General features: G+C 30.7%; 1 protein-coding gene across 1 annotated transcript in view; it reads right to left on the bottom strand.

Moving 5' to 3' along the window:
* Positions 1-12,084, bottom strand: part of LOC143065027 (multidrug resistance-associated protein 1-like) — a 41,116-nt gene extending 29,032 nt beyond the window's left edge. Inside the window, exons 1-10 of the mRNA XM_076238307.1 lie at positions 11,931-12,084; positions 7,606-7,782; positions 7,151-7,273; positions 6,273-6,401; positions 5,683-5,814; positions 5,270-5,331; positions 4,844-4,981; positions 3,704-3,982; positions 3,063-3,252; positions 1,897-2,083 (exon numbers count right to left, since the gene is read on the bottom strand). Coding sequence (XP_076094422.1) covers positions 1,897-2,083; positions 3,063-3,252; positions 3,704-3,982; positions 4,844-4,981; positions 5,270-5,331; positions 5,683-5,814; positions 6,273-6,401; positions 7,151-7,273; positions 7,606-7,782; positions 11,931-11,972 — 1,459 coding nt within the window. The 5' untranslated portion in view covers positions 11,973-12,084. The remainder of the gene's footprint in view (positions 1-1,896; positions 2,084-3,062; positions 3,253-3,703; positions 3,983-4,843; positions 4,982-5,269; positions 5,332-5,682; positions 5,815-6,272; positions 6,402-7,150; positions 7,274-7,605; positions 7,783-11,930) is intronic.
* Positions 12,085-14,329: the final 2,245 nt, after the last annotated feature.

Here is a 14,329-nt window from a genome sequence, read left to right as displayed (position 1 = left end):
TGACCAAAAAAATAACTCAAGATACATAATTTAGATCATAAAAGTGTTGGATAGTTTTGTTTAATCTTGATTATTGTTACACTTACACAATTAACTAATTAAAATTGTCACATGGTGTCTACTTATGTGATATGAATAACAATGTATGTTATTATTCACAGTTCTGTAGTTTATTTTCGCCATCTGTATTTTTATTAAATGATTGTCTAAAATGTTAACTTGGCATGCCATACTTGGTAGAAATGCGGACGTGAAAGAAAGCACTTTTCACAAAAGTGTCACAGAGATTAAAACATTCCAGGGCGACTATTTTATCAATTATGAAACAAAATACGTATATGCACTTTTTGAGTATGAACCAGTTATTATATTCATTCACAATTACATTCCCAGTATTTCTCTGAAGTTTATGACAGTTCCGTCTAATTTTGGGTCATAATTCGACAGTCTGCTAAAATGTCACTTTAAATTCAAGAATAATGAGTAAAGGAATATCCTGTTTTTCTGTCTCAAATATGTTTATTTTTCGTCCTAAAGAAACTAGCCATTATTATAGCATAGCAAGCATACATTTCCGTCGTCGGATCTAGTAAATACCGGAAATCATCTCAGGTCCGCAGTTCGGTTAAAAATTTCGATGATTCAATGAAAACAACGACGATTTTTTGTCACTTTTTTGAATTTTTAACTATGAGCGTACTTACGACCCACTAAAATATTTGAACTGCATCAACATTTATGTTCAAGGAATGCCTGGTATAAATATGATTGTGGGTCGTAGGTACGCTCACAGTTTAAACTGCAGAAAAAGGTTTGGAAACTGCCATTTTTCTGCCCTTTTCCAGAATCTTGAGGTCTTTACAGCAACAGAGCATGAATAATATCAACGGAAGTTGAAAAATCTATTGATGTTTACAAAAATATAGGTTTTAAACTTTAAAAATAATGTATTATATTTAATAGCAAGTCACTTTTAATTTGAACGAAATTAAGGGGCCGTTCTCTGATGCTTATCGTACCTTGTCCTTTATGGTAATTGTTAGTTATTTCTTTATTCAATAATTCTATAAATATTTACATTCTGCATGAAAAACGTTGCAAAAGGTACATTTTGTATGAATTAAATATCAACGAGTTTAGAGTCCGCCATCTTGGGCTGTGGGTAACTTAAGTTACCCACAGCCGTTTAAGCACAGTGTATATCAAGTAGATATTTTTCTATTGATTATGCACATTAATGCTAATTCAATACTTAATTGATAGGGGGTGCCGCTTGGGTTCTGTTACACCACCCTTTTCATATACTTTAGATTTTTATAAGGTATACCTATTGTGTAGGTAAAAATGTAACCTTTTCCCACATTATTTGGGTTTCATGTGGTGTGTAATGGTCTTTAATGTAAGAGTGGTATATCAAAGTGCCAAAAGAGAAAAACTGGTTGAAAAAAAACAGTTAGGAACACCAAAAAATATGATAGACGAAGAAGTTATGGGAACTTTATTGACCTAATCATATATTTCTGATAGTTTTCCTGACCTATTCACATGTTTTCAAGCTTGAAATGGATATCTATTCCAGGGGCACATCCTATCACCTTATACATAGCACACTATGACTATGTAACTAATAATATACATGTATATATACATTAATATAACACACTTCTCTGGTTCCTAGGAAAGGCACCTTGAATATGGAATGCAATTGGTAGCCAATCTGTTTAAACATTGCTGTCCTTCAATATTAATCTTCACTCCAGTGAGAAGTTTAATAAATCTTTCACATTTATGTAAGTACAAAGTGACTATTCTTAAGCACAATGTCAGTTTCAGTAGAAAGGTAATTCTTTATAATTTTTTCTGATTTAAAACTTTTTGATTTTTTTAAATATGTACCTGCTAGTACAGATGGACCAAGTTGTTGCCATAACAACACTGTAGCAAGGATAATCTGTAATGGAGCTGACCAGATCATCCATAACTGACCAGCCACATCCTGAAATCTTTGACAATCAACTGACATCAAGTTGACAATTTCTCCAACCGTTGATGACTTCTTAGCTTCATTGTTCATTGTCAGTGACTGAAAATAAAATCTACATCTAGTTCTTGCAATTTTAAAAAGAGGTTGTTACTGTAATCAGACAACATTATAATCCAATTTTAGACCAGCATCTCACTTTTAATACATGGATTTAATGTCAAAACTGGCAAACTGAAAACTTATTTTATAATGCTCTATCTACATAGTTAAGCAACTTGTATAATATTTTGTATAAATGACACAGCATCTGAATATCAGAAAAATCATAAACGCTGTATGTATTATTTATTTGTGAAATATATATTAATGTATTGAATGATCATAAAATGTAAAAATCAAATGTCTTAATATGAAGAGTGACAAAACACATCTATGGACATAAAATGTGTGACATTATGACAAGCTGCAAACATTCAGTCAAAGAAACAAGGAAAATATTAGCTGTATATAAATTTAAAAATTCCGATTTTGAAAAATGAGGCAGATGTAGAGGGGGAAAAATTTGGTTGGTTATATTGGGAATCACTAGGGCATGACCAGAGCAGTCAATCTATTAGGCAGTCAGTGGGCCCCCACTTATGAACATTTCTGGATCGGCCATTGAAACAGATTAGATACCAAATGATTTGATGAACTTTGATCAAACTTAAACAATAGTTGCACTATCTTTATAGTTGTACATGTACTGAGCCTCTTTCTAAACATCTACCTGGTATACCCACCTATTACAATATGTGGCATTGACATATCATCTTTTGAAACAGGAGCAACTTTCAATACTTTTTAAAACATTACTGAAGATTTATCTATTTTGGTGAATTTGAGGAAAACCTGCATATTGGTGGATATATAATTTCTTAGTGTTGGCAAAGTCTGCATACATTCCTTAAGAAAATTTGTTATTTATTAATATTTAAATTCATGGTTCTACTGTCCCCACAAATCCACAAAAATTGGTATCTCCACAAATATCAATGAATCCACACTGAACCTTACTTTTAAAAAATCATTACAGTACCTTTTTAAACACTGCAGCAATCAGTGCTGACCTTGCTCTCATTCCTGTTGTCATAGAGATATGGAAATTTTGATGGAAAAATGTTGATTGAAAAATAGCAACAACAAAAAATCCAGCAGCTAATATATATCCTTGCCATTCTGCTACAGGATGACCTGCATATCTTTTGTTTGTGTAGCCAATCAAAGCACTGTTAAAAAACAAAACAAAGATGAACCCATTTCAAACCAAGAAAGATCATCAAGGTAGCTTATAATTCCTCATTACTATTAAGTACTTGCAACTATTTCAGATCATAATATGATGCCCTTCTTTTGCTTTATACACAAATTTTGCAAAACCATGTATAGCCATAATTTGTTCTAATTCCAACAAAACATTAGGTACATATGTTATAATTAAACTTCCAAGAGAGAAATACTTCACATAGAAATAATAGGCATAGTTTTAAAAATTCTTATGAGAATATCAAACATGATTTTGCTATTTTCAAGTATTGGATCAAGTGCAGTTATCTATAAAATACACAAAATATGTAAAATATAAGAGATTTAAAAACAAAATCACACCAAAATAAAATATCACTACCAGATGAAATTCTATATTTAAGAAAACTGTTAAATGGAATCTAGTTCACTCACTTAAGAAGAAGAGGGGACGTAAACTGTAAAAAATCATATACCAATTTACATCCCCAGGATTTAAACAGGTCTACGCCATACACCTTAAACAAAGTTTTTGTGAGGGAAGCCTTGTTTTGAGGCTTTTCTGGTTTGGCACCCTCCTTTATTGTCACTTCAGCCTCATTCTCATTTCCCAAAAATGGTGTTTCCTCTTGTATTTTATCCTGTCTTTGCATTTTACGTTGTTTAGCACTGGTTGAAGCACTTGGCACTGGGGTTGTAGAAGCTGGTTTGATACTGAAAAAAATTATATTCCAGATTATTTTATGCAATCTTAGAGATCTGATTAGCACAGAGATACTACAGGCACTTATCTCTGAACAAAACTTACCTAGTTACATTCATCTAACAAAAGTTACCCAACCCATATTTTTGAAAAAATGACTTCCATTATATTTAGATTCCAAGGTTGTTTATCCAACTGAAAATTGTGTTGAAGGCCAAACAGTTGACTATAATTGCTTACTTCCACTTTATTTGGACTTTGGTGGATAGTTGTCTCACTGGCAATTAAATCACATGTCCTTCTTTTTATATAAGATATGTCATTTAATATGATATTTTATATTGTTTATAAGTTATCTTCTAAACCTTTTAAGATATCCTATATGATGTTCTTCTTTCACTTTGGAACAAAGCAATGTTTTAATTCAAGTAGAACATGAGCTATACTTAATTGAACATTGAAGTCACAATTGAAATTGCAACGTCAGCTGTGTTTTGAATAATGACGGAAACCATGTTAGGTAACAAGAATTTGTATATTTGTTTTATCATGAAACGATTGATTTTCTATAATGTTTTTGCTTCATAAAATCAAATAGATGTGTTTTGACCATGTATTAAAGTTCTAAAATTTACTATTAGAATAGAAATACTTCGTTCCAAGAAGGTCAATATAGAAATCTAGTATCTTAGATTGAAAAGTACAATAAGGGAGGGGCAAAATGACAGACAAGGGTAAATTTATACATCAACCACTTATTGGTATAAAAGGAAAATTTACTTTAAACATTGTATTTTTAATTTAACTTTCTTTCAAAGCCTATAATTTAAAAATCTATATTTCTATTGGAAATTTAAAACCTCTGAACCTACTCTCTGACTGCATGTTTCTTTAATTCTTTCTTCCATACTTTTTCAAAATTTGGAACAACTTGGTCACTTTTATCTCTAGGATGGAGATCAGCAATATCTGTTTCCTCCAAATCCTTTTTATAACCTGTGATAATAAGCCTGAAAGAAACATATTCAAATTATTTTAAAAAATATTTTAAAAGATGAAATAAACAATAAATGTATTTTGGCATTGCACAAGGCCATGCTTTTCTCAGAAGTATGTTTATGACATCTTTACACTAAGTCCATTAGATGTGTACTGATTAAAATTTAAGATAGTCTAAGAAAAAATGGTTCATTAAATTTTAAAAGTAGGAATAAGTGCTCACAGGTTACTGAAAGCTAATTGAAAAGCTATTTGCTACTTCAAAATTTTTATTCAAACAGTGTTAATAATAATATTACCCATTCATCCACCAGTATGTAATTCTGGACAAAAATGAAGCCTGTACTTCTAAACAAGGTTTCTGAAATATAATTATAAATAGTTTAACTTTTAGAAATTTAAATAAATTGTTCAGATCCAAATCAATTTATAACAATATCTGAAATATTATGAACTGTGCCCTAAACGTCAATATAAAAAAGCAGACAATGACATCACAATCCATTGCATTAACTATGAGTTTGTTCATATCAATATGTAGTAATACCACTCCATTTCACCTACTTTTTCTCCACTTCAGGGTTTCATCCCATTGTAAATTGACCAATTTGGCAAGCTGCACTTCATTTAATATATAGAAACTATGCTTTAAAAGTAATGATTATTGTGTTTTCACCCTGCATTATTTGTCACTTAATTCATGTATACTTACAACTCCAATATTGTATTTGCCAGAAGAACTCTCCGACACCTCCTCAGCAATACAATGAAGTATGAACTGAGACAGAAGGAGAATAAAATACAGGAAGAACAAACTGAATCTAAGTATGTCATCACTGTAAACCTGAAATTAACAATATAAGTATGCTGTAAGACATTTTAATAAATAAATAAATATTTCAATTCTGAAAATGTAATTGTATAGGGAATGTCATATTATTTCTGAACAGATGAATTTATGAATTTAAATATCAGAGTAAGGCATAAAAATTGCATTAAACTACAAGGCATATTCTAAAATAGATTATCATCATATGTGTTACTGGACACATGTAATTGGACACCATGGCAAAATCACAATATCCCATTCATGTTCAGTGAACTGCAGAATCTGGATCAAAACCCTTATTTGGTATATATCTTTAAACCTTCACATCATAAGGATTATGCATTCAGTTTCATACAGAAACGAAATATTTTATCTCAAATCTTCAAATATCAATAATTAGTACTGTTACTTAATATATGTAAATTAAGTAAACACTGTAATTCCTTATAGTTCCTGCTTTCTGCAATACTCACCTCTTTAATTATCAGGGTATAGAATGGTATTACTGATGCTATTAAACTGGTAAACCAGAAAATGAAGAGAATTCCTGATGTAACAAATCCTCTTATCCTTTCTAGTTGTATCTCACAGATAGTTAGAAACTGAAAAATAGTTTAAAGGTCTATAGTAAACACATAAAACTATTCTAAAATAACAAAATGAACACATCCATTTCACCAACTTTTGATATATTAATTGGATAATTGGTTTGCCATTTTATTTGTCTTTGAATTTAGATTTTTTCATTTTGACTTATTTTGAGGAAAGTCAATAGATATGAAGAAAGATTTTAAGGTAGATCATCATACTTTGCCAAAATGAAGATTTTACCATGATTTTTTCAAAAATATAATAAATAGTATGGGTCACTGTGCAATTTTTTCAAACTACAAGTCATTCAAAATTACCGAAAGCTTTGATTGTTCATTGAGAAACATATTTTGTACATTAAAAAAATATGTCTTGAGATAAGATAGGTTTTTATGATATGCTTTAAGAAAATAAAAAGAAAAAAATGGTGTCACCAAACTTGTTTTCTTGCTACAATTTTCCTACCAGTCCAGTATATTTTATTTTATTAAAAGAGCTATCTCCCCTTAAATGGCAAAGTTGAAAAATTGATTCTAAAAACACTAATATTTTAGAATTTGTTTGAAAATTTTGAATAATGCAACAAATCACTAATTTTTCGTTATATAAATAAACAGTCTAACCAATAGATTGCAACTCTGTCTCAAAATCTGGAGATTTGGACAAAGAATTAAACCAATTGTGTACTGCAATTGTACAATCCGTTGAAGATGGACATCTCAAACTTATGGCATGTTGTGTTCTGTGTTATAATACTTACATAAGAGAGGAGTTTTATTGCTGCAGCCAGATATACAGCTATTGGTGTAGGATTAGCTCTATGGTCACTGATTGCTTTGAAGATATCCACTATTGTTAAGATGAACAGTATACCACTTATAAACTGTAAAATATTAATTCTATTAGACAACAATGAAAAAGTATTTGCTTAAGGTTTGTCTAGATTGTGTATGGAATTTTTGGTCCTAAATTAATACTCAATACCCTTCCTGTTCAGTTGTAATTAAAAAAGGAAACACAGGTCTCTGTGTTTATTAACTTTTTAAAGTAATCATGTATAATTCATTCACATCATTTGAAAACAATAAGAGTTACATAAAAAAAGCCAAGACAAAGGATGTTCTCCTTTCTCCAATTGATTAAAGAAAAAGGGGGAGGTGCAAACAATGTTGTCAGAAATATAACATATATGTTAATGTTTTAGTTTATACTCACTGTTTTTGCAATGTTCAAAAATGAATGTTGTCTTGGAGAACCCTTGTAACTGAGAAGAGCGTAAAGGTAACATGGTGCTGTAATCCATAGAAAACCACATGGTATCCATACTAATATGGTGTTCTGGAAACAATCTGTAAACTCTGGGAATGTATTGTTTGACAGAAGTGTTTCATCCTGTGGAAATACAAATGTATACATTCATTTATTATTATTCAGTATAATATCCATGGAAAACAATAATTGTATCGACCTGATACCTCAAATGACATGCCTTGAAATATTAAAATGCACAAACAGTTGGTTGTTTTGGATTTCTACTAAAAAATTTAAATAAAAAATATAAACGCTCAATTTTAACCCTTCCACCACATCACCAGACACACAGTAGAACCACTCAGTTGCCGTTGCCCAACTTTGACATTGCAGATTGTATCTGGGTTAAATATGTTTGCTGCCAGCACCCAACCTTGGACAGTGGTATTACCCTTATTAAAAACTAGAGGCTCTTAAGAGCCTGTGTCGCTCACCTTGGTCTATGTGCATACATGTATTAAACAAAGGACACAGATGGATTCATGACAAAATTGTGTTTTGATGATGGTGATGTGTTTGTAGATCTAACTTTACTGAACATTCCTGCTACTTACAATGTTCTCTATCTATAAAAAATTTGGCCCTTAAGTAACAGAGGAAAATGTTTTGTAAAAATTTACAAAAATTTACCAAATTTATGAAAATTGTTAAAAATTGACTATAAAGGGCAATAACTCTTTAAAGGGTCAAGTTGACTTATCTGTAGATCTTACTTTGCTGAACATTATTGCTGTTTACAGTTTATCTCTATCTATAATAGTATTCAACATAATAACCAAAAACGACAAAATGTCTTTTAAAATTACTAATTGTGGGCAGCAACCCAACAACCTGTTGTCCAATTCATCTGAAAATTTCAGGGCAGATAAATATTGCCTTCATAAACAATTTAACCCATGTCAGATTTGCTCTAAATGATGATTTGTGGCCAAGTTTGGTTTAATTTCTCCCAGTAGTTTCAGAGGAGAAGATTTTTGTAAAAGTTAACGACGACAACGACGACGGACGACGCCAGACGCTGGACGCCGGGCGCAAAGTGATGAGAAAAGCTCACTTGGCCCTTTGGGCCAGGTGAGCTTAAAAGTTGGATATCTTCTTTTATAGTTTTTAAGTTAATGATAAGGAATATATGTGTTGAATGTACATGTAATTGGTGTATTGTGTTATCATGACGAGTTATAGATCAAGTTCAAATTTTTTTCTGGTCTGATGATTTAGTGCAGAGTTATGATCCTTTGACCTAGAAAATTCACTCAAATAATCAGCTTTCTGCACTTTTTTTGTCATGCTTGAAGATTTTGATTTGAAAATTGGTATATAGTAGGGGGTTTTCATGGCAAGTTGCAGATCAAGGTCAAATTTTGTTTTGGTCTGATGATTTTGTGCAGAGTGACAGTATGGTACTTGGAATTAGAAAATTCACTCAAATATAATCAGTTTTCAACACTTTTTTTATCATGATTGAAGATATTGACTTGATATTTGTTATAAATATAGTTTACAACATGACAACTTATAGATCAAGTTTGAATTTGTTCCAAAACAATGAATTTTTAACCAGTGTCATATGGTATTTTGAACCCCATGGTAAATTGACCCCAGGTCAAAATACTGCTTTGGTAAATTGAACACTGCCATGGTATATTGAACCCCCTTGTATGAAAAATTGACCCTCATGGTAAATTGAACCCCATTTTTTTTCATTCTAGATGATTATTAGAACATTATAAATTATTCTAAAGCTTCTCATAGATTAAAAATCATTTATACAAGAAGGGGAGGTCAATTTTCCATGATTGGTTAAAAGAAATATCTTTGCTTGATATAAGTGCTCTGAAGTCTTTACCAACAAAATTCCATAAAAAATACTCATTGAAGCATTATAACTAGACCATGCAGATTGAATGCTTTTTAATTATTTGAAATTATAACATATATATGAGACAATATCTGAAAAAGTCTAATTTTTGGCAATAAGAAAAAAACAAAAAAAAATCTTTAGAACCGGTATTTTGATAGCACAAATGGAAGAATACACATTGGGGATCTAGGAACTGTTGTCTGTAATTCAAACAATTGTTAAATAAGGAAACAATGGCAATTTTAAAAATGGTACAAACAAAATCCAGTTCTTTCCTACTACCAAGGTGAATCAATTCTAAAAAAGTTTCTAACATTGGGAATAAGGAATAAGTTTAAGACACTATTTGTGGTTTACTAGTATATCCTGCAATAGTTTGTCAAATGCAAATTATTGATTTTAGCATTTGCAATACAAAAGGTTTAGAAATATACTTAAATAAAGTCAGATATGTCGGTAACATGAAAGAATCTTGAGTAACAGGACAATGGTAACAGGACAGAGTTGGTAACAGAAAGGATTTCTCTGCTTTATTTTAAATTTTAAGAAAAATACATCATTTTAGATTGGTCACAATTGGAAGATAACAGCAAACAATGTCATTTATCCTTTGAAACTGTATTTGCATAATGAAAAATCTGCCTAGGTAATGAAAAATTCTAAAATAACTTCCTTTCGGTTACTATCTACTATACTAGAATTGCACAATGTTCTCTGCTGTTCTCAAAAGCAAAAAACCTATTTTTTATTCAATATACTGTATATTATTTTGAAATTTATTTGATATGGTGGTGATAACTTATATTAAATGAAATGGTTGGCATATAGTAGATTAACTTTTCGATTCTTCAGTGAAATTGTCTTGAACATCCTTCCTGTTACTGAGGATGGTTATGCTGTTACTTTTTATCAGGTAACATGACAGAACGTAACAGAAAGGAATTACGCGATAGTTTTTGTCCTTTTTATCACATCAAATGTAAGTGTATTTCCTGTGACATATAACTTTTAAAAAGATGATATAAAAACACACTTAATGTTGTGGTGCACACTTAAAAATGTTCTCAAAAAGTGTAAGAAAAGGCTATAACAGGATAGAACACCAATAAGTATTTTTCTATAAATTCTTATCTTGGATGGGCTTGAATTTTCAAACCTGGCCGCCTTTCCAACTATTTCTTTGTACTAATGCATTTAGGAAATGATGCTCCTCACAATACATAATGGGAAAACAACTCTTGGTCTTGTAAACGTTTCCACAGGTAAAAAAAAACCCAGTGGTAACAGGAGGGAAATCACCCCTGGGGACAAATTTTTTTTCTCTTATTACATGCTATAGTTATAATATAAAAAGACAAATTAGGGGCAAGTTTATTATATAATATATCATATATGTGAGAATCGGACACCTGTTTAATTAATTTGGATATTATTTGAATAATTTAGTCTTCAAAAAAACACAGGGGACAACATGATTTTAGGGGGGGTTGAACATTTAAATTACAATATTTTATTGAAAGAAATATAGGAATGAGTGTTTAATTGGCAGGAGTTGGTGCATTACATAATTTAGTTTATACTGAAACTTAAAATTTTCAAAAAAGATGGTTGAATAAAAAAATAATTGCTGGTGAAGTGCGGGACATGGAAATTAGACTTTTTCAGATATTGTCTCATATATATGGGTAGTTTTAATTTTTCATGGTAAAAAAGGGGGAGGGGTCAAATTACCACATGGCTCAGTTTCAAAAAGTTAAATTTTCAAAACATCTTTTCAAGCATGTTGAATACATACAAACTACTTATTGGAGTATTAATAAGTACTATGTACAGGAGTTATTATAGATAGAATTTTGATGTTGGAGGTGTAAAAGGGGGGTCAATATACCATGGCAGGGGGTCAAAATACCATTGCTAAATAATATTTTCAAAACATCTTTTAAAGAAAGTAAATAAATACAAACTACTTATTGGAGTATGATAACTATAAACAATCTGAGTAAGAATTGCTAGAATTTTGGAAATTAAAGGTCTATAGTAGGGGTACCATGGCAGGGGGTCAAAATACCATGGCAAAGTAAAATTTTCAAAATATCTTTCTACATACACACTACTTATTGGATTATACGTATTACTATGTATAGTTTACTATACTATACAAATCTAACTTTACAAATCATGTATAATTTGCTCTTATCCATACCATATAACAATAATAGTCGGAGTAGTTTATAAAATGTATACCTCGCTTTGTTTTCCTGTGACATATATATACAACCTATTAAAAATATAAACAGGTCATTGACTTGTAATGATTTTTAAATAGATCATGTTTATTAAATTAATCAGGTTTTCACACAATTCTTACCCAGATTTCTGACGCTCCACAGAAGCTTTCTATATCATCCATGTTCGCATAAATACTGCAAGAAATGCATCAAGGTTTTGTTTATACAGTAATAGTGTGGGCGCCGTTCTAAATGTTGACACTATCAAAATTGCAAGGTGGAAAATCAAATATTCGTCGAATCGAATAACTGTAATAATGTCAATGGCCCGTGACCGACAATTAAATCGCTTTAGAAGTACATGTAAAATGAAACTGTATTGTTGAAAATTTAAAAAGCAGAATTCTATAACATTCTATTTTAGGATGAAGAGTTTTTTTTTTTTTTTGAAATGGGTCATTTAAAAATGTGTAGATAATATTGCAATTCCTTGCAAAATCGAAAAAAAATATACTAGTTTAAACCTGGGAACAGTGATAGATTGTTTGTCTATGATGTAACGTAAAATGCCTACGGGTCTAGTTTTAAGGTTGAAGTGGCGGGTCTGGGTTTGGTACCCCCCCCCCCTTTTTTTTGACGATCAATGCTTTGGAATGGGGATCAGAGATTTGTAAAATCTAGAAAGTCCCTGATGGGGACATATGGTTGGACACCACCACCCTTTTCCTGGTTTGGATCACCCTTCAAAAATGGGCTTCATCCGCCACTGGGTTGTGGACATGACCACCAGCAATTGTAAGTTTAAAGATATCAATTAATTCCGATTCATTTTTTTTAGTTCTAACTTTAAAAAAAAAACTGTACATCAAGAAAACCAAGAACATTCCTTACTTTTAACTTTTTGATAACTAGAATTGACGTTTTAAATACAATATACTGGTTTACCAAATTTAGTTCTATCCTCTATCATATTACCAATATATGAGTATATATCGCATACATGAACTCACATTATCAAACATTTCTTAATGTGATTTATGTATAAACTTTTGGAGATATTTCAGTCTAAAATAGTCTATCATGTTACTTTAACCATAGTAACAGGATTAACAAAATTGCCATTCTAATTAAAAATTAAGTTCTCTGATATTGTTATGCTCTTATATGTCTTATATGTACGAGCACGCACGTTAATATATACACATGCATTTAAATTAGATTGCAAAATTTATGTATTATTGAATGCTTTCGTGAAATAAATACTTCCATTACTGCACAGATGCTGGTTTTCTTTTGTGGTCTTGTGCAGCATTTTACAAATACCATAAAGTTTTTTATCAAAAATAAATAACTGTGTTGGTTACGTTGAAAACATCCATGTACGTTCTTATTTTATTAGTCATCTACCGACAATGTACACCGTACTGAATTAGTATCAAGTATCTTAAATCTGACTTCAAATGAAGAATGCTTTAGTTTAATTCTTATGGCACACAGGTTCATATTTAAATCTTTAAGTTGACAAACTAATAATTCACACAATATACCTGTTCGTATTTCATCTTGAAAGTTGTATGTTTTTTTAAGTTCATCATGAAATTTTTCAATATTTTTATTATGTAAAAGAGCCTGTAGTGTTCTATTTTTTTTTTTTTTTTTATATATCTTTTTTTATTTATCCAAATCAACATGGAGACAGATAAAGATAACATGTGGTACTTGTTTTTGAGCATCCTTTTCAACATATTGTGAATAAAGATTGTATAAGAATCATTTATTTCATAATAATATATGTTTTTTGGAGTTAATGTCCTTGCAATGTTCATTTGAACAAATTTAAACAAATTTCGTAGTTTTGTTGTTATTATTCTGGATAAAATAAAGAGAAACTTAGGTACAGAAAGAAAGATATACACACAATTTTACCTGACCGAAACCGTTAAAGGAATAACTGTCATGTATGAGTTATTGTCCTTGACCAACGAGTTTTATCATTTTGTGTGGTTTTTTTTACTATACTTTGAAAACTATAATAGACTAAGCGATGCATTGAACATGAAAATGATCTGATAACAATGATCTAATAATAAGTCCGAAAAGGCAAAATGATCAGTGGAAACTCTCAACGAGTTATTGCCCCTGAATTTCGAATTTTGCCCATATATAAACTTTCATATAGTAAATCCGTAAACCGAAATCGTCAGTCAACTGCTATTATTTATTGCCCTTACTAGACGTTTTTTAACAAATTATTGGGTTTTTTCATACTAATATATTGAAAGATCTTACAGATAAACTGAAACTTTGAATACCATGATTGATTAGAAACATAATATCTACAAATTAATTTATTTAAACCAAGGTGTCAATCAACTCATATTTAAATCTTTATAATGTACTAGAACACCCCCGCGAAATCGCGGGCATATACAGGCAGTTTTAGATGAGTTGAGCATGTTTTACTTATTTAAGCAAGTGGCATGACCCCTTTTATAGTAAACATTTCAAAGAAAACAGTAGACAGAGTCAGGGACTTTCT

The sequence above is a fragment of the Mytilus galloprovincialis genome, chromosome 2 (assembly GCF_965363235.1).
Source record: "Mytilus galloprovincialis chromosome 2, xbMytGall1.hap1.1, whole genome shotgun sequence".
NCBI classification, from domain to species: Eukaryota; Metazoa; Mollusca; class Bivalvia; order Mytilida; family Mytilidae; genus Mytilus; species Mytilus galloprovincialis.
Note: the sequence above shows the minus strand (reverse complement) of the source record. Positions and strands in the feature narration are given on the sequence as shown.